Source organism: Balearica regulorum, chromosome 1 (genome assembly GCF_011004875.1).
Source record: "Balearica regulorum gibbericeps isolate bBalReg1 chromosome 1, bBalReg1.pri, whole genome shotgun sequence".
NCBI lineage: Eukaryota > Metazoa > Chordata > Aves > Gruiformes > Gruidae > Balearica > Balearica regulorum.
The window spans coordinates 114,871,566-114,898,005 of record NC_046184.1 but is presented as its reverse complement, the minus strand read 5'-3'; the positions used below and the strand labels follow the sequence as shown (position 1 = coordinate 114,898,005).

General features: G+C 41.9%; 1 protein-coding gene across 5 annotated transcripts in view; it reads left to right on the top strand.

The window, feature by feature from the left end:
• Positions 1 to 26,207, top strand: part of GRIK1 (glutamate ionotropic receptor kainate type subunit 1) — a 169,943-nt gene extending 143,736 nt beyond the window's left edge. Inside the window, exons 12-16 of one of the 5 annotated variants that reach the window (XM_075770417.1) lie at positions 1,563 to 1,681; positions 5,822 to 6,039; positions 9,944 to 10,169; positions 14,566 to 14,816; positions 25,705 to 26,207. In XM_075770417.1, coding sequence (XP_075626532.1) covers positions 1,563 to 1,681; positions 5,822 to 6,039; positions 9,944 to 10,169; positions 14,566 to 14,816; positions 25,705 to 25,860 — 970 coding nt within the window. In that variant the 3' untranslated portion in view covers positions 25,861 to 26,207. Of the gene's footprint in view, positions 1 to 1,562; positions 1,682 to 2,221; positions 2,562 to 5,821; positions 6,040 to 9,943; positions 10,170 to 14,565; positions 14,817 to 17,014; positions 19,888 to 25,704 lie in introns of those variants that run through there. The other 4 variants (XM_075770427.1, XR_012838217.1, XM_075770436.1 and 1 more) reach the window with 4 other exon arrangements.
• The last annotated feature ends 233 nt before the right edge of the window (positions 26,208 to 26,440 follow it).

Here is a 26,440-nt window from a genome sequence, read left to right as displayed (position 1 = left end):
CTTTTGTTTCAAGGTGAAAAAGAAATATATACCCTAGTACTACATTAAAATATATACCAAGCGCTATAAAAATCTTTCAAGTCCGGCAGAAAGACTTTTGCGGCCAGTGGTTCATTGCCACTTTCTAGCAACTGCCTTTTTGCTCTTTCTGTGATGGAGACATTTGCGTCCAATCTACTGAACGTGGTCATTGTCTGAAATGATGCAAGATCCCAGCCTTGGACTTCCCAGTCAGGTCAGGCAGAGTTATTTGTACATCTTCTTACTGTCCCACGTTAACACTCCCGGACCCCGTGAGTGGAGGCTCAGCATGGGACCGCTTCTCCTCTCTGGCGGTTGGCAGCTCAGGCCACCTACGGGTCATAATTCTGGGTCTCTTGTTAGGGATGTGTTTCCCCATGCATGCACGAACTGAGTTGGAAACAATTTTGTTACTACACAACAGTTGGTTCCATTATTCCAGCACAAATTTGAAACATACAACTTGGTGATTGCTTTTCCTTCAACTGGTGTATGCAGAACTGTTGTATTTTGAGCCTGAAAACTGCATCTTTTCTTATGATTTTTAAAACTATCGTGCTAGTAATGGTAATATTGTGCAGCTAATGGCATCCTAAGCTACTTACTGTTTCAGTTAGTGGGTTCATTACTATCAGAGTTCATTACTTCAGCTAAGCAAGGCACTCTGCTTGCAACTGTGCATAAATTCAATACTTAATTATATTGTTGAAACAGTAATTAAAATGTATTGGCATGACATTGTCAATTAAAGCTATATTCATAAACTTCATGAGAAAGTATGCAGCAAGCCACACGGCAGCGGGAAGCAACAGCAGGCGAGGTACCTTGGGGAGAAACGGTCCTTAATGTAACTCTGCCAGGCGTCGTGCAGAGCAGAAGGGGCACAGTTTGCTGTTGCAGGATGGTGCGCGGGGAATAGAGCAACCGTCTTCCGTTAAAGGCAATCCTCTGCCTAACTCTCTCCCCTCAATGCCGACAGCGTGGCCTTATGGCTTGCAGGCACTGCAGTCGCTCCCCAATGCCTTCAGACCATCAGCAGCCTTTTTTTCCGCTGGCACGGCAGCCTCGCGCAGGAAGAGCACGGTCAGCATCCGGCACCTCAACTACAGACAGCTAACCATGGTTGCCTTTAGAGGGCTGCTACTCCTTTCTTATTTTCTAAACGCTTCACCAAGGAGCAGCTACGTGGCTTCCAGCTGTCCCCCTGCCCCTGCAAATGTCTGTCTGTCCGCCCGTCAGCGGTGCGGGCAGGGAAGCCGTGGGGCATTGCAGCGGCCTCAGCCTTGGCGGCTCTAGAGGAGTGAGGGAGTAGCCCTGTGCTAGACCCGGGGCTGCGAAAACGGCTCCTGGCGTTGCAGCGCTGCTCCACGGCTTGCACGAGGCAGCTGCGAGACATCCCGCGGACAGCCTTTCAGCTGAGGTTTTCTTTTTCTTGTTTCCTTCGTTAACTTCCTCTCTTTGTGCGTTGTTCAGCAGGTTTGCTGCTGCTGCTGTGTGTGCTCTATTTGATGTTTACAGATTGTTTCTGTTAACTGCCACAGGTTTACACCATATGAATGGTATAACCCCCACCCGTGCAACCCAGACTCAGATGTGGTGGAAAACAATTTTACTTTACTAAATAGTTTCTGGTTTGGAGTTGGAGCTCTCATGCAGCAAGGTACACCGGTTACACTTCGTTATCGCACACGTCCCACAGTCTGCTCAAGGGCTTCTGTGCTGGTAAACTCCACCCTCTGTAAATACAACGTATACTGTAAAACCTGATCTCAGAAACTAAGCAGTAGAAGAAAGGAAGAAAACGACGTGCCACTGCGACCGGGAGCAGGCAGAGGAGGAGAACCTGTGACACCCAGAATAGGGCTGCAGCAGGAGGAAGGAGGGGAACCATCTGAGAGGAAGGGAAGCAGACAGGGCCACACAGGAGCTTCTGGAGCTGAAACGTAAAATAATCGCACGAGGGATATGATGTACTTCATGCTGAAGTTGACTTTATTGGTATAAGAGGTTTGCCAACAGGAAAATGTTGGGCTCCATCCCAACGGAAACAGTAACAGCCTTAGCTACCCTAGAAAAACTGTTTTAACTGCCAAAGAAAAAAGATGCTCTTTCTTCAGAAGGGTTGTTAAGTTTGTTGGCACTTGTCAAACACTTTGTTTAAAACCAAAACCAAACCTTTTTTTTTATGGCTTTTCTGCAGGTATGAGTCCCATCCTTCTGTAAATGCATCCAACCCTAGAAGCGTTAACTTAACCCAGTCACAAGTCCCTGTTGCTGATGATTTTGGAAACAGCTGACATTTTACTCAGTTGACAAGGAAGGGCAGTGAAGCTTACTCCATATGGGAAGTCAAACAGATATGTGTACTAAACACATTTGTTTATGGCATGTATATTCTAAGGTTTCCAATTAAATCACTATTCTCCAAAACTGGGGTTCACTGAAAAGAATGAAAATATTTTCTGACAAACATTTCAAGTTGAATCAAAGCTGAACAAAAAAACCCCACCCCACGACAACAACCAAAATGGCAATCCAGAGGAAAGCCCAGCAGTACTTTGGTAACAAATTCCTAAACTTTTAAGTAAGGAATATAAAACCATCTCTGCATTCTTCCAGGTACAGTTTATTCTTCCCTCTTTAACAGACATGAGTAGCAGTAGAAAAAACGTAAGGAAGATTTTTTTCCCTAGATACGGTAGAGAATAAAGTTTGCGTTATACCTAAGATGCACTTGCTTTTATTGGTGCACTAATGTATTGACAGGATATAGGGCTTACTCACAGAGATGACTTTAAAGGAGGTTGGACGAAGGAAGAGCCGTTCTGTTTTGCTTTTTTTTTTTTAGTTTGTTTTGTTTTGTTGTCCTTCCAATTTATCAGTGAAACACAGGCTGAGGTTTTACAGTATCGGGCAGGTGTGTGTATATAACTGTGATTGCCCTGTGTGTGAAAGTGCCCCAGGATTTTGTGGTTTGATGTACTGCCTTTTTCTGGAGTTTACCATCATCCACAGCAAACTGTGGGATGCAGTGTCTGCTCGTTACCACTACCTTGGGTACATGACAGTCAGCCCCAACCAGACTCTGCTTGTCTTTCGAGAAGATAAAAAACAAAATGAAAGAAAGAAAGAAGGAAAGAAAAAAAACATTTGTAAGGCAACACAAATGTTTCCATGTACAACCTTGTGGTGCGTGTGATTGTAAGTGCATCATCATTAATGTGAAGAGTTTGAACATGACGTGAATGGTTGTGAAATTCTGCATCTAGCGTTACGCTCTTTCTTGTTGGCAGCAGCTGCTTGTTATGCTTGATTGGAAGCCACTTGTTATTAAATTTTAAAATGTGATGATCAGACTTTCTCTTTTCTACAGAGCGTGAGCAAAGTCTGGATCAGGATTGGCTGTCATGTCTGCCATAAAAAGGCACTAGAGAGACTTCAGCAAGTATTGTCTCTGACCCTGAGTCTTGCTAGCAATGTTTTTATTTAGACGTTACTTCCCCTGTTTTTCCCCTGAAAGTCTCAGATGTCTTATGCATACTCTGAAAGCATCCAAACAGGGCACATTCCATCCAATTCATTCAGAGAAACTATCACTTTCAGAAGGGAAAGCTATCTGTCAGAGCCCTGGTTCAGCCAGGCAATGGGTCAGACCAGGAGTATCTGGTTAAGGAGAGCACGTAGGGTGAAGCTGGTGAGCATGGGGCAGATATTAATCCTTTTTTGCTGGAATCAAGGCCCTCAAAAAGGTGAACATTGAAATAATCATGGGAGTGATCAAAAGAGATGCTGGGCCCGCTTGGTTCAGCTGGGAGCAGAGTGTGCTCAGCACCTCACAAAAGCAAAACTGTAGCTCACTGCATAATTAATAGACTGTGGCATCTTGAACTTAATTGAACTGAATGTATTCTGCTGCTTTTTTACAAACAACTTTTTGCTAGAGGAAATCACAGGAGGTTTGGCATCTCACCCCACAAATTCAGCACACAGGGCTTCTCCACCTACTCTCTTGTGCCGTCGTAAGGCTGCGTTGGCAGATTTCATGGTTGATTGTTAAGACATCTGCAAGGTAGCTGGCTATTATGCATTACTGGGATGTAAATGTCAGAGTTAGGTATTGCATCAGGGTCCAAGTCTAGAAATTCTATTTGTGTAGCTCTCTGAGCTTAAAAAAAAATAATACCTTCAGGATGACCTGAATCAACACTCCTAGAAGCCAGCTTTTGCAGGTCAACCCCAGCTTAGAAAAAAACACACACTTTTCCGGAGAGCAACAATAAAAAAAAGAAAAAGATTTCATTGTATTAAAAAAAAAAATCTAGTCAGAAAAGCAAGAAAGTACAACAGAACACAGGCATAAACCTAGACAGAGCTACAGCTCTTGAAACGGGTACAATTGGGCTTGAGAATTTCAAGTGAGAGTTTTTGCTTTTAGGCTGCTGGCTTAATTTGAAATCCATGCAGCACCAGGGCCGCACAGGGCTGCACAGGCACAGCATCTGCTCTCGCAGTTTGGCAATTCTGTCAACCTACTCAAACCCTTGGGCTATGCTTAGCTTTGACCTTTAAGAGACATGTCTATATGTTTACAAAGCTAAGTTAAATCTGTTTGCTGGTTGTTTGGAAAAATTTTAACCTTTTGGTCTTTGCCCCAAAAGTCACATTCTGAGTTTTTACAAAGTTCAAAAATATTCTCTGTAAGATGTATAAATTTCTTACAGAAATCATTAAATAGCTGGGGAGAGATAATATGCCAACACGTTTTTCCAGTAATAGAACTGTGTTTGTCACATCAAAACTTTATGTGCTGAGATCTGCATTCACAGGCACTTAAGTACTTTCTTAAGTCCATCATTCATCAACAAAATAATTATGCAAAGGCTTAACTTTAAAGTCAAAAGTATTCAAGTGGCTGTCTAAGTAGGTGCTTTGCTGAACCAGATCCTTGAATCCCACATAATGAGCTACGTTCAGTGGGGACGGCTCTAGAAAAAAAAAACCCAGCATAAAACTTGCATTGACATGCTTAGAAATACAAGTACCTGTGTTGCTTAAATTCAGTTTGTCTGAGCTGTTTAGAAGCCATTTCAGTGCACTTAACACCCACCCATGCTGTTCTGGGGGGGTTTATGACAATGGCAGATCACTTTGTCGGTGTGACGTGCAGGCAGATCTGCTAAAAACTTTTCAGCAATAACGAGTGTTAAATATACTGTCCAAAACTTTGCATTACCCTGTACATCCAAAGGACACATCCGTTCGCCCTCTGAATTTTCAAATGTAAATCATGTTTGTAATAAGACGTGTTCTGGGATTTGAGCTCAGGTGCACTGGAACCGTATTTCTACTTAGGTATGTGGATAGGAGGCACAGGGCAGGTTTTTCTTGTAGGGTGTTTCTGACAGGTAGCTTGTGAGCAGAAAAGCGTTCTGCTAAATATCTCTGTGTAAAAAATTGATTACTGCATACTGGCAAAAAAGGGATTCAGGAAACAGATGAAAATACTAGTATAGCTTGCTGGGGATGTAAGAGGTTGACGTCACAATGAGCAGTAGTTCAGAGATGTAAATGGGGCTTAGACTCAAAGGTAATTCCATTTGTCATGTATCATGACATACACCCCCTTCACAGTGTGTTACCATTATAAATGTTAGCTGTGCATCTGTGAGATTATTGTTTAAATCATTTTATCATACTACAGCTCATAAAAGCATTCTGTACCTAAAAACAGTCTGTGGTAATCAAGAAAGGCATCTTGCAGCATCATTTTAATATGATTGTTTTGATGATATTGTAACAGGATCAGAGCTGATGCCCAAAGCTCTTTCTACCAGAATAGTTGGAGGAATATGGTGGTTTTTCACCTTAATCATAATCTCATCCTATACTGCCAACCTGGCTGCCTTCCTGACCGTGGAGAGGATGGAATCCCCCATTGATTCAGCAGATGATTTGGCAAAGCAAACCAAGATAGAGTATGGGGCTGTTAGAGATGGATCCACAATGACCTTCTTCAAGGTAAGATGGCATCAGCCAGCTCTGTAGGGTCGGACTGACTCGTGGCCCTCCAGCGGTAAATGGTGAGGTGGAATAACAACACTTGAAAGGATTAGCGTAATAGGTAAACACATCATTTGCCCAAACCCATAGAGGATCCTTCAGCAATATTAATGTAAAAGATGGGAGATTTTCCCCCAAGACATGTGGAGAAACAATCTCATGCTGTACTGCTGTGAGGGACAAACCCATGCCTTTGATGGGAGGATCCAAAGGGAACCAGGGCATGGACATGAGGACATTCTCCTCCAGGTCATTTCTCAGGGTGGGATCTCGGCTTCTTACAGCCCCTTGGGTAAGATCACTTCTGAAGGTCACATTTACACCAGAAAAATACTGCAGACAGTCAAAATACAAGGTTGTTTGTGTTTTAAAACAGTTCGTAGTCAACATTACACATTAACATATGGGCCACATACACACACGAACACATCTGTAAGTAAAAGATCATTTTCTGTGGCTACTTGCTTTGTAGATAACTGCTTTTTTTCACTATTAGTATTAATTACTTACAAAATGGGTTAATCTCATAAAATGTCAGTGTAAAAGCCAACAAGCTATAAATATAGGATATATGCACAAAAATCCTGTGACGATTAGAATTAATTAGCAGCTTCATTGGTAGTCTCAGCAGGGAAGTTAAGCACTGAATGAACTTATATCATGCTTTTCACTGCAGTGTCTAGGAATGGTGTTTATAGACAGTCAAATATGCCTTTGAAGAGGATGAGGCACCATGGGGAAGCAGCACATAGGGCAAAACAACACTCGTGCCACACGTGTGTGCAGGTGTGAGCAGCTTCAGTCCCCAGTGCTGAGAGCCCAAGCTCCTGCTGCTCCAGCCTGAGCTTTAACCACAAATCCTTCTGCTTCACGCGAGGCAAAGTGCTTACACACACACCCCCCCCCCCAAAAAAAAAAAAAAAAAAGGACCGTGGCTAAAGTATTTGGGTCATCTCTCAAAACGAGTAATGCTCATCAAGGATGTTTCAATCATGTAATAGACCTGAGGGCAGGCTATCCCTGATGGAGCTGTCAAGGGTGAACTGTCCTTGTAGTGGCTCTCCCGCGGCTGAATAGAAATGTTTCCATGCTAAAAGAAATGCACAAACTACAGCATTTTTTAAAGCCTCATTATAGTCAGTTCTTGAAATGATGAGCTGACATTTCCATTAAGATGTGCTGGGAAACCCATCTGGAGATGTTCCTGGAAAGTGCGTAAGGCAAGTACCGGGCTCTCCTTAGGACTGTAAGCCAGTAGGAAGCAGCCTGTGCTGCCTTCTGAAGGACTCTGGGAAACTCCCTTGGCCTAAGAGCTCTTCACTGCCCACTCACTGTCATTGCTATTCTGAAGTCATATTCAGTGTCAGAGAGAAACCTTCAAAACCTATTGCTTCCATGGTTTTCCAGAGGAAATAACTTCTTAATTTCAGCATGAGACACTCAGAAAAAAATTCTAGAGCTCTTTCCAGCTTTACACTGATTTTTTTTGCACCATTAATCCCTGAGGTAAAAATTTGTAGGCTTAAAAGAACGTAAGCCTTTAAAAAAAAGTTTCAGACAAGGTGATTAAATATTTATATGCTATGCATGCTAGCTTACTTCTGCCTGAAACACACGTGTACACAAACACAAGTGAAAGGACACTAGTTTTGTACGGAATGGAGATGGATTCTCTTGCAGAACGAAGGTGACATGGTGAAAGATGCATGAAAAATACAATTTATCACACTTGTAAACCAATGAGACACACACAGTGTTATATAAAAGGTGTTATTATTTTTATTACAGAAACCCTTCAAGATCCTCACAAGATTAGGATTTCTTTACACTGTCCAAATCTTAAAAAAAAAAATAATCACAGAGTAGGGCTCTGTGCAATAAATACAATAGATACTTATGTATGCAAAAGGAAGACTGTGTGCTCTGTGAGGGCATGACTTTGCCTCCCTTGGAGTGTAAAATACTGCATTTACTTCTTGAGCTAAGTCAGCGCGCGCACACACACACACACACCACCCCCCCAGTGAGAGGCCTGGGAATTGGGAGAAGGCAGGAGCACGGGTTTCTGGGCAGCAGTTACCCCCGTTCCCGCGCTGCATGTGCATTACGGTGTACTTTAAGAAAAAGCACCTTTGCCATAATGGTTCTAGAGAAGACACCTGAAATAACTCTGACCCTTTTTGGGGTGCTGTGACGGACTCTGGGAGCACCCCACCGCGCAGGGGTACCCCTTGACAGCCATGCTCCTGCGATTCGAGGGCTGGAGGAGCTGAGCTGGGGTGAAAGGTGCAGCCTGTGCTGCAGAGACAGTCCTGCCGCCTGGGAACGCTGATGTGGCGGGCACAGGGAAGGGGAAGGCAGGAATCAGCACGACCAGGTGCAACAGCGGCAAAAACATCCTGCAGGAGCGTAGAGTGGGGCTGGGTTGCTCTAAGGAAGGGTCATTATTTCAAGTACTTCCTGCATTGCAAGATTTGATTTATCTAAGGGCTACGCCCAGTACTTAAACCAAGAAATTCCAAGAGGAACAGCAGGCTCTTTCAGAGCAACATTTTTTTAAAGCAAAACCATGACACTCTGGGCGTTCCTCGCTATGGAGGAGAGAGGAAAAGAGAGTGCCTGTCACGTAGGACACAAGGTGCAAAGACCAGATGAGTCTGATTTTCAGGACTATAAGAGACACACACAGCAAAAGGATTTCTGAAGACATCATGTGCAGAAGATGATCCTGGCACAAAGCACACTCTGAAGAGCTTTGGTTTAGGACTTGGTGCTTGAAGTAGCAGCAGGAAGCCCATGAGAGATGATATTATACAATGTACCTACTGGATGGGATGCAGGTTGGGAACCATGTGAGAAAATAAGGTGCTTCCACTGTTTTTCTGAAAACTCTATTTGCATTTATTCAAACTTACATCACTTTTTACTTAGTCTTGTTTATAATACATACACTAACAGTTGTGGTTTTCCACTGATTTTGAAAGTCTTACACTAGTATCCCTGTTGTAATAGTGTCCCTGGAAAAACTATTGCTAAAGAGGCAATATTTTCAAGAAAGTTTCTGCAGTGACTACGCCTTCTAGACAGGTAGTTGTGGGAATGAAAACAAAAGCAATTTAAATTACTTGAGGGGAAGAACGGAGTCCTGACTTTGAAGGAACTACAGAGTCAGCCTCCTGCAGGGTGGCTGGGTCTCTCGGGGCTCCCTCAGCACGGGCAAAGGAGCAGGGAGGAAGGGATGGTCAGCATTGTACAGAGGTGGCTGGGGCTTCGGGCATCCCTCCTCCCTGCACGCTCCTACTGAGGTCGGTGGCAAAATCCCCCTTAACTTCAGTGGGAGAATGATGAAATCCTTAAGTATGATTGCTATGGAAAGCAGAAAGCAGAAGTTTGCTTAGAAGCTGCTTTGGGTTTGTTTCTCAAGCTTTATCCTTGAAGTACAGGACTTCTAGGCAAGTGATACCAATACAAAAGAGCCAGTACTTTATTCATCATCAGGCTCTTGGAGCAGTGCGTTTGCCCTGGCAGGCAGTAGCACTGCTTCAGAGTGCCACAGCATCCAGCTGCACTAGTTTAGCTGGGTTATGTGCTGTAATCCCTGTAACAGCATTAGGCAAAAAAACTTCAGAGCACTTCACAGTTGTGCCAGTAATGAAGTTCCTGGCACTGAAAAGGAAGCAAAGAAAGAGATTCCTCAGCATAAAGCACAGTAAGAGAGAAAGGCTGCAGAAAGGAAAACCCCGGTACTGATTCCCTTTCATTCAAGATGTGCTATTGGCATCGATCACAACAGGTTGAGGAATATTTTACAAGCGTAATTTGGGTGCTGGTGTGATTCTGTGCCTTTGTTTTCCCTCCTTAGAAATCCAAAATATCAACATACGAGAAGATGTGGGCATTCATGAGCAGCAGGCAGCAGACAGCGCTGGTGAAGAACAACGACGAGGGGATCCAGCGTGTGCTCACAACGGACTATGCACTGCTGATGGAGTCGACCAGCATAGAGTACGTGACTCAGAGAAACTGCAATCTCACCCAGATCGGGGGGCTCATCGATTCGAAAGGATACGGCGTGGGAACCCCTATTGGTAAGATGCTTTCCAGCACAGGTATTGTGGAGCACACCCGGCAATGTCCCCTTCAGAAGTTTAGATGGCCGTTTGAATCATGTCCTAGTCTTCTAGAAACTTTTCTCATCAAAACAGACCTTAGGAGCCTCCTTTTCGGCAAAACGTTTACTCTTGCCCTGCTCATCTGCAAGCAGTGTCTGCAAGTAAGAGGGAGTATAGCAGTGCAGGCTACATCTGCAGAACGAGGTCGGGTGCCCTGCTTGTCCTCTGGAGCATCCCACGCGCACCAAACTGGGTATCCTCGGTGCTGCTAGAGGTGCAAGTTGCTCTGCTGAAATTCAGTTTAGTTTGAGAAAACAGGTAGCGTCTCTGGGAAAATACAAGTGGGCAGGATAAATGTTATGTCCAACGTATGCATCCCAAAGAAAGCTGCACGGAAGAAGATTAATTTCTGATCTATTTCATGACCTTGTAGCAACACATAAGAACAGCGAGAAGCAATTGCAAGACCACGCATCTGCATCAGGCTTTCCAGTGTTTCAGCTAGGCAGAGTCTTAAGACTCCCAATCTCTGTTAACTCTTTCCAGTAGACCTTTTTTTAGCATATCTAGTGTCCTTTTCAAGATTTTCTAACTGTGGAGAATTAGAAAGATTATCAGGTTTTTTGTGCCTGGTTCTTGTGAATAATTGGCACTGGGCAGCCAGATCTTTTTCCTGTATAATATACTTCTCCATACTGCTCACATATGCATTTGCCATGCTGTGCTCAGTTAATAGCTATGCAATTTTATTGTCTTCAGGAGATTATTCAGCACAAGATCAGATTATACAGCTGTAACAGGTGAAGTATTTGGTCCATCGGTTTGTTGGTAGACCAGATATAAATAAGGGAGAAACACCACTGCACTTTGAACTGTGATTCTCTCTGCTACTGAGTACCTCAGACTGATTGTCATATAGATAACATTTGAAATATATTTTTCCACTGGCTATGTGAGAATAGCCTTCTTGCCCTGAGGAAAAATGATACAAAAGCTAAAATCCTGAATAAAGACAAATATATGGCAAGAGTTTCGTTGCAGTTATAAAGCTGCCACACTTTAAACCAAGAACAATGAAGAAATAATTGGAACAGATGGTAATCCTCAGAGAGAGTGCATCCATTGGAAATACAGCTGTGATGTATATTTTTAAGATGTTTCTTGTGTGATAAATGTGCCTTAATTTTTTTCTTAAGGAAAACCAGCCAAATTCAGAGGAAAAGATATCTCCACGCACTGTGGAATAATTCAGTGCCATCAGGCACCTTAAATTTTGAACAGATTGATTTTATAAACAAGATAAGCAATGGAGATCCTTCCACTATTCAGATGGACTCCAAAGGCTCTGTTATTTTTCTCATAGAATTCAAGACTATTGACTGCAGAAGCTGTATGGGGGGGGGAAAAAAAAAAAAAGACTTTTTTGTCTGTGACCCTTAACACCAAAGTTTCAGCAAGTTTTAACTGGTCTGCATTTGTTCCTTCAGGAGAATGCACAACCACATGGCTAGGGCTTGCAGCAGTCAAAGCATGCCTTGTATTCCAAAATTTCCAGTGAATGAGCTGAATACCATCACCATTTGGCTCCCAAAGAAACAGGGAGGAGAATTTTTGAAAGTTCTTCTACAAATCCAAGAAATGTACTGTTTTATTTATCAGAGCAACATCTGTGAGTAAAAAAACCTGCAGATATAGGCTCTTTTCCTAATTCTTTGTGCTGAGTTAGATTAAAGGACATTTAGGTAAATAAGCAAACATCTCCATTTATGTTTATTACGGAGCCGATGGGTCACAAAGAGGAGGGTTTTCATCAGATTCTTGGCAAAGACCCTTACTCGTGAAAAATCTGCAGCAATGGTTGGTGGTGAACTTAGTGCACTGTGGTACTGCTATAGCAAAAGCACCTCTAAGCAAAACCTATGCAAAATGTCACCCTGGGAGGAATCCAGTTGAAGAAAGCAACATTATTATAGGTGTCAGGACAGGTATTAATTCCAGTATCACTGCCAGTGCTGATGCTAGTAATTCTAACACTAAAGCTATTACCAGTTACTTGGGAGGCTTCTAAGAAAGTAGAGAGATGCATTTCTTGGCTTGAGAGGTAGGTTGTTAATAGCTCAGAGGCCATAAATGACATGCTGAATATTCAAAGAGGTGTTGAGATGGATTTGTGTGCGGTTTTAGTACTCACCAATAAACCACCAATCCAACACTCCAGGCACACTTGACAAACTTTAAAAGCACGCGTAGAAATATAGATGTACCTGTTACCCTCAAGATGAATTGTGATAATCCCGCTGGCAACACAAACATCACAAGAAAGAATGAACATCCCCACAAATCCTGCACTGTGACTCGGGCTGCTTCACTTTACCTAACAGCTATGTCCTTTCAGACAAGAGAAAATAGATGAGTCCTACAATCTAACAGACTCCAGTTATTAGGGCGACAAACCTCTCCTGAGGTAGGAGCAATTCTGCTCTTTCTTCTGAGAGGCGTTGCTGTTTTCAGTGGCAATAATTCACTTCTCTGTGTTAAGTCAGTTTTGAAGGTGTTTCTGTTTTGTTTTCTGTTGTGCTTATTTTTGATTCTTTAACAGCATGCATAGAAATCATCTGTTCTTACAGCAGACGTATTTTGCTTTCAAAGCTGGCTACCTCGAGCAGTGGCTGCTGATTGCTGGCTTCCCAGATGGACTTTGTATAATCTGACACATGTCTCTTGGCATCTGTGGTCCCAGCATGTCCTGGTGCTGGCAGTGAGATACACTGAAAAACAGCTGAGTGTTGGCACAACAAATGAAGAACTGCAATGTTTTTCACACTGATTTTCCTCAGACAACGCTGTGGGCTAAAGGAAATGGAAAGCAGAGCAGGGGACTTGTATTCATGGTACAATTATTTTTAATAATGTCCTGCACGGCAATACAAGAAAGAAAACTGAAGCTGTGAGGCCGAATTTCCAAGGCTGCTTATCTGCATCAAGACAAAAAAGTGGTGCCTAGTGAGATTTTCTTAAGTATCTGTGTCTATGTGCTCCACGCTATCACTGAAATTCCGGCACATGTTCTGCCTTAGAGTTTGCTTACCTTGATCACCTTGAGAATTGCAGCTGCCTTAATTTGCAGAAAAAGGTGACTTTTGGTGAAATTACAGCTTAAGAATATAGTCTTATTAATGTGCTAAAGTATAGGATGGTAGGTAGCTTCACGGACAAAGAACTAGCAACACTGACTGTATGGCAGCCCAGACACTCAACACTTCCAGCTGTCGGAAGGCCAGCACGGCAGGCTCCGGGGGCACGTATACGCCTCTAGAGCCACACAGCCTTTCTTGTAACCCTCTCCTGCTCGCCATCATAAAATCCTTGCTCCATAACGAAAAGTCTCTCTCACAATGCCAAAACCGACTTCTGCTTGTCTATTATAATTAATAACAGGATCGCTGCTATTATTGTTGATGACTTCAGCTTTCTGGCAACATGGGAAAAGCTAATTGCTAGCGGTTTCCTTTAACTAGGCACTGCTCCAGAAGCAGGGTCAGGGTCAAGCCTCTCCCCTGTCCCCCTTTAGGGCTACAGACTTGTGCTTCTGCGACAGCACAAGCTGACTGAAGAGACTTAGAGGCGGCAGAGATTTTGGAAGATGGAGAGCCGGAGCCGAGCGCGTGAGAGGCAAACCTAAACAGACTGAACCACCCAATGTGACCCCGCTATTTGCCAGATACTGTACAGGCCCATTAATGCTGCTGAGCCTGAAGACGCATCATTTAGCAAGCTGTTGGCCTGAAAATAAGAAGCATGAAAATAGTTGCTATTTTCAGCTTGCAGTGCCAATATTGTTGCAAGTCACGGAAAAGAAGACTGGGCCATCTTGTGTTCTTGTAAGCAGTAAGGTAACTGAAGTAGAGTTGTGGGCTTATGCAGGTATAAATGAGAAGAGAATGTATCTGACTGACTGTGGGCTTAGACAGCTACTCATTTTACATGCAGTAGGAAAAATAAACAGATGTTGAAGTAAATAGAAGAGATGCAAAGTGGAAAGTCTCAAAGGATGCTCAGAGCAATATTCAAACATGATATGGAGGAATTACTTAGCAAGAAAAACCACTGCCAAGGCTTCAATAAACCTCAGTAAGAGACCCTAGAAATTATAATGAACTCTCCAACCAATAACTGCACGAAAGGAGCCTTCTACTTTCCAGTCCCCAGGGCAGACACCCACAGATTGTCCTCTTCCCCCTTCCAACCCTTTCTAGCCAGAATAATCAGTCATAATAGGGGAGCACTTTTGCTTCAGATAGCAGCAGCTGGCTCCCTCCCTGCCTTCATTTTGCTGCAGCCAGCACTGACGGGTCTTGCTCTCACCTTGCAGGGTCTCCTTACAGAGACAAGATCACCATCGCCATCCTCCAGCTCCAGGAGGAGGGAAAGCTGCACATGATGAAGGAAAAGTGGTGGCGAGGCAACGGCTGCCCCGAGGAGGACAGCAAAGAAGCCAGCGCTCTCGGGGTGGAGAATATTGGAGGCATCTTCATAGTGCTCGCTGCAGGGCTTGTTCTTTCAGTGTTTGTAGCCATCGGTGAATTTATATATAAATCAAGGAAAAACAGTGATATTGAGCAGGTGAGTCATCCATTTCCAGCTTGCTTATGTTTCTGGGAGGCTGAGGTTTGTGGATGTGGAGGTGACTGCATTATACGTCTCTTTGCTGGAGTGCAGATTTTGTATTGCTGAACTCTCACCATGTGTTTCTGGCACTAAAGACAAATAATTTATTAATAAGAACAGGGAAGTACCTCACCCACAGTCCAATTAGTGCTGCTTAGTATGGCAGTGCAGAACAAGAGCCATTAATTTCTCCAACAGTTTCTGCTTGATCTTTAAGACTTCAAGTATAAATTACATTGGAAAGGGATAAAACACAACTGATTTTTTTTTTTACATGGCATTAGCATCAACCCTTTGAGTAACAACAAGAATGCACTTCCAAATCCCCAAGTGTAATTTTTCTCTTGCTCTAGAAAGCATTTTTTTCACAGCTAAGGGTTTGCACACTGCTGAAGCATGTACTTCAAAGCAGGGAGGCCTACTGAAAGATGATGGATGCCACAGTAAAGTAAGGTTATGGAGCCAAAGAAATTCTGGTTATGGCTCCACTGAAGTGTAATGAGCAATTTCAAAGGTCAGAGGGAAAACAAAGGAAATATTGTGTATAAATCATGCCCTGAGTATTACAACAGTTTGTGAGATGGAATCAATCATTAAAATAGAGCGTAAACACCCATTTACCGAACCACCAGTCGCTGAAAAAGAAACAAGGCACGAGCAGCAACTCCGAGTCTGTTCTTGAAGCTGTCTGCCAGCCCTCTTGCTCTGGCTGCCTTCCCTGGTGCCGGTGTGGTTCTGGCCATCTCCTAGACCCTGATGTGACCCTGTTTGCATTGGCAATTCATCCTCTTTGTCCAAGGTGTAGTCCTGCAAAGCTGATGACATAAATGCCAGAAATTACTTTTGAGAAAAATAACCTTAACGAAGGCAGCAGGGATGAGTGGGAGGAGAAAGAGAATATTTTGAAATTGGTCTCAGAGGTGCAGTTTACACTGCATAAAGCAGTGGTGCTGGAATGTGAGAGGGATCAACGCCTGAGTAAAAAAAAGCAGCCAGGGCTGAGGGCCTCAGGAGGACATCATCTGATTTTGGATAGGATAGATCACCTGTATCTCCTTGCTGCCGGTAAGAGATCACCATAAACTAAGGCTACATGCCTGCTGTTCAGACAGCTGAAAGGAAGTGAGCTGAATCCTGCCATGTATCTTCATTTTCCAAATGGCACTTGGTGTTATTTTGGGTCCATGACGCCTAATGCCAATGTCAGTGGACTTGGTCCTCACAGTATGCTGCAGGAGAGGACAGCTCCTGACCATGCAGACGTCTCCATGTGTGCCTGAGCAAGCCCTCGTTAAAGGCAATGGCACTGTCTACGAACAACAGACGCAGCGCATGTGGAGCAATTTTGCAGGCTGTATTAATCAAACTGTCCCTGCTTTGGAATAAGTCAGAGATAAAGGATGAATGTATTTTGCACAAATTGCAGCTTTCTGATTAGTACTTCAACCCTATAGAACAGTTTTAACACAAAATGCATACAGAATGTATCGATATCTTTGTTTCATTCATATCACAGGAGATCTTTCATTCAAATATGTTTTGGAGAACAGTTGCAGCTAATTAAAATGTTTCATATAAATGCTAGTTTGGTGAAGAATATCCTGGAAACATTTCAGGAATCTAGGAAATGCAATCCTGAAGTCATAATTAAAATAGATGTAGAGCTTTACATCATGAGGGAGTGTTAATTTACTTAGCGGTATGTTGGGTGAAAACAAAGTATTCAGGGATACATATATATATACACCATTTATGAAACTTTACTACTGTTTCACAGGAATGTGTTGCTTATTATAGGCAGTGTCTTAATAATTAAAATCTTTAATCGAGTTAATGTGGCAACATCTTACTTCTTTTTTGGAAATAATTTTGCAGAAAGTAGAATACCAGTGATTCCAGTGTTACTTTCTAGTTTCTCTCAATTTATTTTATTTTTACTTTGGTGAAATAAGAAGCTTAGATGGAAAATGCTATACAGTGTATACTATCACTAAGCTAATCCAAAGCATGAGTCAAATACTATGAATTTTCCATTTCCATAAATAGAATCTCTTTTGATTTAAATACCTTTTGAATCTCATTCTCATGTTTGTTTTTAATTTTACTTCTTTCATTTATTTATTTTCTCCATTTTTTCTTTTCTTGCATGCAAGGCCTTTTGTTTCTTTTACGGACTACAGTGTAAGCAAACCCATCCGTCCAACTCCACCTCTGGCACCACCTTATCTACGGAGTTAGACTGTGGCAAGTTAATCCGAGAGGAGCGAGGGATTCGAACACAGCCCTCAATTCACACTGTATAGTCAGGAAAGAAAAAAAAGGTGTGTCTGATGGCAAGCGTTAAACAGTGCACATAATGGCAAAGGTTGCACTCACCAACACATAGTTAATGACTTCAAAGTGCCTCTTGCTTCAGCAGGAGATAAGCTTGCCTAACGCAAATTGTCAAAGTCCTGGAAATTTGGGCAGTTTAAATGCATATCACAGAAAATAATTACACCTACAGCAAAGAGTGAGTGCAATAGACTGTAGTAGATTTTAAGAACTGTCACAGTCTCTATGTACAATTGTCATCTTCTCATTTCATGGGGTAATTCACCTTTTCAGGTAAGAAAAATTATTTACCTCCTTTTCATCTCCTACCAAGCCTGAGTAAACAAATGGCAGTCTCATTACTAAAAGCATGGAGACATATTTTGCTTGGTCTTTGCTGAAGCATTCAGCAAGTGGGCCAGGCAGTTTTTTATAAACCTCAGACAACAACCTGCAGGGCTCCATTAACTTTCTGAACCCCTATTATAAGCAGCCAGAGATTTTTAGCTGGCATATCTTATTCCCAGTGTCAATATTTAATGAATTTTAATTCATCCATTTAAAATTCATTAGCCAAAGCCTCCAAGTAACTATCATAGCACAAAATCATATCTATCAGTTAAATTTTATGCCATGTAACCATTAACATTTAAGAACATATTCAGCAAAAGCACCCTCAGGCACCCCCAGTATATACCTTTCACAGAAGCCGTTGACTTGACTCGAGCAATTAACGAGTTCACTATTGTAAGGCTTTGTAACATACAAAACTCCTTTATGGCAAAATCTGGCTATCAAATTATATCTAACAGTAAAGTCTTGGCATTGCTTTGCATATTGAAATGCAGAAGGAGGCTTTTGTGTAGGAGGTTGGTACTGGATGCTTTTCATACCCTGGAAGGATAACAGTTTGATTTCCTCTAGTCCTCAGCTAGTCGGAAGACTGACAGGGCAGGAGACAATCGACTGGATCTGTTCTTGCCACCAAAAAACATATGACAACAATTTGAGATACACAAAATGTATAGAAATGCCAGCTCGTAGGATGTCATGAACCGTGGCAAACAATGATGTTTTCAAATCCTGATTACCTTTTGTCTGTATTTCATTATATCCCAGCTTACCACCAGCTTCGCCAATTCATTTCCCACCCCTCACACCTACTTTATGTTTTCTTGCCCACTGCAGTTCCTCCTCATCAAACAAGTTAATGATCTGTTTTATTGAGGGGCCATTTCTGGACTCTACTGCAATTAGAAAACTTACTCGAGTGGATACCTTCACACTCAATCACCCAAGTACGGCGGCGAAGCTCTGCTCTCCTCTTTAATTGTTTCTCTCATACCTGGCTCCTGAGAAAAGCCAGAGCATACGGTGGCCTGTGTTTTCCTTCTATTCATGTTGCAATTTTCGGTCAGCATTATTTATGCTGGCAGTAGGCTTAAGTATTTTTTGTGACTGCTCATAGCTAGGCTATACCAATTCTTCTCTGCCAGTGCTCATCCATATATGTGAGTGTTTATGGTTTGTTCCATGTGCTGCAAGAAATTGTCTTGCTCAAAATGGCATTTAACTTATTTGGGTGGCACCTTGAAAGCTTTGGTTCTTCATAAAATGAGCCTTCTTACAAGCAATTAGATCTTCTGTATCCCTGATTTAAGAAAGCACTTCTTTTGTTTGCAGTTTCCCAGTAGAAGAGACTTAAAACTAATTAAATTCAGTTTCTCTGAGGAGAATAAAAATTCCTAATGTGTTTATCTCCATCGTTGCTTTGTGCAAAAAATCCTCCATGTTTCAGCTTTGACCAGTTTTCTAGTCGCTTTTTAGATGAATGCAGAATCCAGAAATTTTCTGTCATTTTTTGAGTAAACATTTTCATATCTGCCAAGAAAACAGTCATATTGTTAGTAACAGTCATCGTTACCCCATGTCTAGCTGTCCCCACAGACAACCTCACAGGCTTTGGCTTGCCTGTGGGATTTACAAAGCAGCTCCTCCCTTCCCTGACAGAGCTTCATACCTAGCTACGAAAAGAAAAAAAAAAAGCCCTACTTGCTCCTTAGCAGCTACACCAGCAGCTGAGGCAGTGAAGAACCAGCATGCCACCCAAGTGCTAACAAATCTTGGCTTGTAAAGGCAGTTTTTACAAGGTTTGCTGTAGCTCCAGGAAAAGGGAGATGCCTTCAGGTTAGCAGCAAGGCTTGAGGACGGCACAGCCCATAGCATCTCCCATGAAGCGCATGGCACCTGGGAGGACTCCTGTGTAGACATAATAAGCTTCAAGAAGAAGTGTTAAAGCATTCAAAGATTTTCCACTTATCAGCGCTCTAAGCTTCTATGACTGCTATATTTTGAAATTTGGCCATGAAAAAATACTCTGTTCACAAGTACAGATGGTCACCGTTGCATCTTCCTAACTTGCAGCTTTGCAGCCGCATCCAGGGCCCGGTAATGAAACGGGGTCGTTTCTCAGGTGTGTGCCAGTGCGGGGGGCCTTGCTGTGCAGTCGGCACAGAGCCAACAACTCTGCCTGTGACGGATGAGCCACAACAAATGCCATCAGTTCTGGCACTGTGATACCAGTAAAGCATAGCCAGAGCTATTTTGGGAGAAAAATGTCTATAAGCATACTCCTATGTCATTTTATATTAATTTTTGTTTTGCTGTTGCTGCATTTTACTCACCACTCCCAAAATATTCAAATTAATAAGTGTTTGCAAAATATGCCATGTGCTTTGACACACAGACGCTACCTACCATTGAAAGCAAAAGGTCCATGAATGACCTAGCCCCAAGCCATTGCCAGGTTGATTTGATGGGGGTCAGTATGCCTCCCCTTATTTAGTGGCAGTTCCTGCTCTCATCAAACAGTCTGCAGTCCAATTAGGCAAAGGTGCAGAGCGAAGGAGGGAGAAAAGACGAAACAAGAGAAGAACGAGGGGAACAAAGGCAATATGATCACCATTTCAGAAAGCCAGGATGAGGGCGGATGAACAACACGGGACTGCACTGTGGAACTACACCAAGCACAGCAATAATGCTTTCTGCAACTAGATTGATATTTCCTCAAAGTACTGTCATGGTATTGTGTGTTTGTACCATCTCAGATCGTATCCTTGATCTCTCTCAGATCGTAGCCTTGAGGCTTCACATCTTTAGCTCTTTGGAAACAGAGGAGGAGGAGAAAGGGGAGAAGGAAGAAATCCGCTATCTCAGTGAGGTTCTTGCAAAATAGAATTTTTTGTGAAGTTGTCAGGTCTGCAAATTCCCCCTCTTGAACAAACATCAGCTCGAGCCCCTCATTTTCAGGCCACAACCCCACCTCCAAACACGACTGTGGCCATCCTTGCCTTCACTGAGCAGTCTCATTTGTGTTTAGATGGTTTGGGAGACCAGCAAGTAGCTTTACTGATTTTTTTTCTGAGGAACAGTTTATATAACTGAGGAAGAGTTAAAATAATCCATGGATTATTGTCATATTGTTTTGACAATCACTGTTCAATAGACTCTGACAGTTTAAAAGACTTAATTTAGTGATCTCCTCATGCAATTAGCCATCAGTGACAGAACACTCAAACAGATTCTTAATGTGCTGCAACAGCAGTTTGCTCACTAGGAGAAACTATTTTGGATATTTTTCCTTTGGTGCACTAGTGTCGTGGTTTAACCCCAGCCAGTAACTAAGCACCAGGCAGCCGCTTGCTCACCCCTCACCCACCCCGAGGGGATGGGGAGGAGAATGGAAAAGAATGGGTTGAGATAAAGACAGTTTAATAGGATAATGAAGACAATAATAATAATAGTAATAGTACAATAATAACAATAATAATAGTACAAGTGATGCATGAATGCAATTGCTCACCACGTGCAGAAAAAAACAACCAAACTCTGATGCCCAGTCTGCTTCCGAGCAGTGATCCCGCCTCCCAGCTCGCTTCCCCAGTTACATACGGAGCATGCCGTTCCATGGCAGGGAACATCCCTCTGGCCAGCCCGGGCCAGCTGTCCTGGCTGTGCTCTCCCAGCTCCTTGTGCACCTGGCAGGGCACGGTGAGAAGCTGAAAAGTCCTTCACTTAGTGTAGGCACTGCAACTGCCTCCCAACAATTAAAAACATCAGTATGTTATCAACATTATTCTCATACTAAATCCAAAACACAGCACTATTAGAAAGAAAATTAACTTCATCTCAGCAGAAACCAAGACAACTAGGCACAAACAAATTACTTTTCTTCCAGCAGAAGACATATGTCAGTGTCCCAGCTATGGGTCCTTCACGGTGATGAGTGCACTGCAGAAGAAAAATCCTGACTTCTGCACTTCCTCCTCTGTGCCTGAGCTCATCAGGTGTTCTTCCAGAATAAAATCTAGACCACATCCTTTGATCTTCATAGTTCTCAGTTCTCCAACACAGCACACTGGGTTGTGGGGTTTGGGGTTTTTTTTGTTGTTACTTGTTTTCTTTTGCAAGGTGTTAATAAAATGCAATTGAAAAGTCTTGTCCCCAGTGGTAGCCCAGCAGCATAAGCAGCAGATGGATAAAACCTGACTACAGATTCTTTTTTTTTTTTCAGTTTTGTTTCTACTTTATTTTGTGTTATTTTTCTAATTCTGAATCTATAAATATCCAAAAGGTTAACACAGTCTTCTGTACGGGAGTGTAAGGAGGGATTTGGGAGCTTCATGACCAAGCTTTTATAGCCTGCTGAAATGACCAAAGGGCAAAGAGTCTCACATCACAAGGAGAGCAAACTTTATTCTGTTTTTAAAGGATGACATTTCCTTTTAGCCTTGCATGCCATGTCCTGCAGCATTTTGACACTGCTAGAATGAGAAAGTCAAGCTGACTAAAAGCAAAATGTTAAACTTATTACTCCGTTGTTAAATGCATTGCTCTGTGCCTACGCTGCTCTCATTCTCAGCAAGACCTCAAAAGTGGACTTAACAGCGTGTAAAAAAAAATAGCTTTTTAAAGAAACCCTTTCAGCCTGGCCATCTGAATATGAGACTAAAAGAATAGTATATTACCCTTTTAAATGGAATTTTAGTGTCACCGTCCCCTTTTTAAAAGCTACTGCAATTATGCTGCAGACACGGTGCTGTTCAGAGGGCCATCTTGGGAGTTCCCACTGAATGTGTTTCTTGCCTGTGGTTTTCCTGTAAATCTACAGCATTCTGGCTGAGTTTTTACTTGCTCTGTACCACAGTTTTCTACTGCTTGAAAAGTTCAGGGCAATTCCAGTTTTCAGACATCTGTTCAGTTTTCTGATTGCATGGACAAGCTTGGAGATAAATAGGATTTTGAGCTATACTTCCTGTGGCTCAAAAGAAAGTTCACGTGTAACCATCCTTCTGAATGAGTATCCAAACCCCTGAAAGTTCAAAGTATCATCGTAGATTGCTCTTTTAGACCATCTGAAGCTCCGTGTGAAGGCAGAGGGGCAGAGAAAGCCCTGTCTCTCCCACGTTTGTAACGGTCTTTGCCATCTCCAGCTGGCTTTCTCAAAGGTGACAGGATCTCACTGGAATATGCACAAAATTGATCGGAGTCATAGTTATGTCCATAATCATTGGAATATCTTTGAAGAATCAGTGCAGGGTCTTAAATCTACATTTAATTCATTGCTTCGGGTTGACAAAACTCATGCCAATGGTGTTTTAAGTCAAGTCCGTCGAAACTAAGCGTAACGCAACTGTAAAGCTGCTTTTATGCTTTTACAAAGCCGGGAGCAGGAGCTGCAAGGTGTGAGAGCCCCGAAGCTATCGCTGCCAGCCCTCCTCCTCTCCCTCTCCCAGCCCACTGTCTCTGCAGCATGGCCGAGCCCATTCCCACGCGTGTTGAGTGGGGGGGGTGGGGTGTTTCGACCCACCGGGTCGAAAGTCCCACCGGGGCCTTGCGCTGCCGCGATGGGATAGGAGAGAGTCTCACAAAGGCAGAACCCTTTCAGATTTTGAATGGTCTACTTCCATTCTTTGTCAGGTGGATAAACACCGCCAGTTCACAGAAAAGATCATCAACAAGCGCAGTAATGTTTTTGTGTGCAGTTTTAGATGTAACTGCTATCGAGACAAAAGTTTAATTTTTAGACACAAGACCTAAACATCAAAGCCATTCCTAGGAATATCTTGAAGTCTTTCTGAAAATATTTATTTTAAAGTTCGGAAAAGAGCTGGAAGTGGAGCCAGTTGGGCACTTCACAAATCATGTGGTCAGATATTAAGAAATTAACATACTTAATGTCAGCAATATGTTTTAAATATCTATCTGAAGATCATTTTAAAATTATCTTCATGGGACTATTTTGTTGATATGAAATTGAAGGACATTATGTTAATTGCATAGTTCACATAATATGAATCAATTTGGAAAATTAAAATACAAGCCTGTTAACAAGGCAGTAGAATGTACTATTTCATCTGCAGAAATCATCCCTGTATGCACATTGCAGAGACCGATGGTTATTATTAAATACATCCACAACATATAGGTTAGTAAGAACAATAGGAAAAGAAAATAAAATTAAACTTGATCAATCCTACAAATGGTTTATATGATCCTTTCCTTATTTGCCAAGGAGTTCTGGAATCACTTTGTAATCTAGATTTTGAAAGCTCGATTAAAACTAAGATTGTAGAAAGAAATTATCCATGCTAAGTCATGGCTAGTTTGAGGATACATTTTAATTAGTTTGGAAATAAGTGGTGCTACCTTCTAAAAAAACCTCAAGCAATATAGAAATAGTGTCTGTATTAGGATGATACCTGCTTCACCTGCTGCTTCCAGAGGGCGTGGGGCTGCAGCAGACACCTTTGACTCTAACTTCAGTAGTGCTGGAATTCCTGTATTACAGTATCAAAGGGGATATTTAAATTATAATTGCACCAGCAAATTTCTGACTATTACCAAAGAGTAATTTGGAAAAAAAAAAAAAAAAAAAGCAGTACTCTGCCCTGGCCTATGTCTATTATATTTTGGGTCTGGCATGAATTAATAGTAGTTTAATTTATGTATACTTAAGAATTTTAGATGAGAAAAATTAAGCATCTGAAAGAAAGATCATAACTAAGGATGCATAACTATGGATTTAACATACTATGGGACCTTAGTCTGTGTGTAGCCCATCCCACAAAAGGACCTGATGACATACCCAAGATCATACACATTTAAAAGATGCACACAGATGATGCACTGATGTCTTGAGCTTATTTCCAGAGCCAGCATTGCACATGTTATACAGCGGGTTTATACTGGAGAGGAAGAAGCACGGTGTGTGGAATTCACTCCTCTGGGATTCCTTTGCTACCTTAAACAAAAGATTTAACGTTGATCCAGGTTACCCTCATACTCTCTTTTGCATTTGAAAACATTCCTCTGGAATAGGTGGCTACTAGGAAAGCTTGGGTTTTCTCCTCTTCCATTAATATATCTGCTTTTACTTTTTTTAGCCCTGTGTAACTAAGGACTATTGGATTATTATTGGTTAAGAACTGAAGACTATTTACCTTGCATTGGTAGCACTCTAGAAGGGAATTTGTATTTGACACAGAGAAACGTGTCTGTATGCTGTTGCTGTCATTTTACAAGAACCGTAGTTTTAACCAGTTGTTTTAAAGCTGCTCAGTTCTGCAGTTCTAGAAATGGTTTTGCAGGAAGGATTTATTCAACTTGGTGAAGGTAAGGTGGTTAAAGCTTTGTTTCACACTGCTAGCATCACTTCATTTTACATATAAATAATCTATTTATATATATTTGTGTGGAACAAATTTTTTTTCTTTGCTAGATACTTCCACTTAAAGCCCCTTTGTGGTTTTTGTGTTACGTGTAATTATTCCAGCTGTAGATTTTAAAGGATGTTTCCATTACCCAAAGTGTCTATGCTAATGTTGTGATGGTGGGAAGAAACAAGATTTCTGCTTTCTTTCTAAACCATTCAGCTACCTTATTCTTGCCGTAATTTTCTCCTTTCTTCAACACACAATATTTGAAAAAGATTCTTTCCAAAGAAAGAAGAGGATTGAGGACTGTACTAGATTTTAGAAATGTCTGTTAATTTCGTGAAGGGAAAATAACTAAACCGCAAAGAAATCTTCAAAAATGGTATACTTTGTTTTCTCTAGTATACCCATTTTTTGTGGCTAAGATACATGTGAAATACTGATGACCTTTTTTCTTTTAAGGTCAGGAGGAAATTTACCTACTGAAAAAGGGTAAGTTTTATGACTTGAAGCCACCAAAACATCGCAAATGTGTCTGTGCAGAATTTCAGAAACACTCCTAATCAGCTTTAGTTAAGCCAAAGTTAAATTCAGTTCAGTGGAAGCCAAGTTAGGCAAAAAAGCATGACTTATACAGGCTCGCCTGTTATACCTTAGGGGCTTATTCGAAGCCGGCAGAACTGAGCAGAGAAGCTTTCTGAGCCACCAGTGAGAGCTCAGGTCCTTTACTTCTAAAAGCCACCATTTGTGCAAAGGGTATGGTCGAACTCTACCTTCCATGAGAAGTATTTAATGCCATTTCCATCTCCCACCAGTGTCTGTCTTTCAATGCGATAATGGAGGAGCTTGGAATTTCGCTCAAGCATCAGAAGAAGTTAAAGAAAAGGTCGAGAACGAAGGGGAAGTCTTCATTCACAAGTATCCTTACTTGTCACCAGAGGCGGACACTGAGGAAAGAAACCATAGCATGAGCAAGAGAGACCCCTTTGAGGAAATATCAGGAACAAACAAACAAAAAAAAAAACCAACAACAAAACAAAAACATTGCTGCCTACAAGTTGATTGTGGTGGGATTTCTGAAATATAGACATTTACCTTGTTCTTCAGAAATTCTCTGTGGTTTCTTTTTTTAATCTAGAGGTACAACAGTTTAAATGCTCACATAGACTGATGTACTACTAATCATCTGGGAAGTGTCTCACTATTTCTTTTGAGATGGATTTGTATGCTCACCTGTTTTGCATATCTCTCTCTTCCCCTCCCCATGCATTGCTGTATGTGCTTTCTAAATAAATAAATAAACAAGAGACAGGGTTCTTTTTTCCAATAATCTGGGAGTGGAAATTTTTTTTTTCCTTTCAAAGAAAAGATTGCAGTTCTACTGAACACAGTTGTTCAGAAACCAGGACCCAGAGAACCAAAGTAAAAATTCATACAATTAACTCATAAACAATGGCTACAAAAATTTATTAAATACAAAGGTATCCGACAATGAGTTAATTTTATTTTCTCTGACATTGCAAGGAACACTCTTTGGGTTCTTTTCTGTGA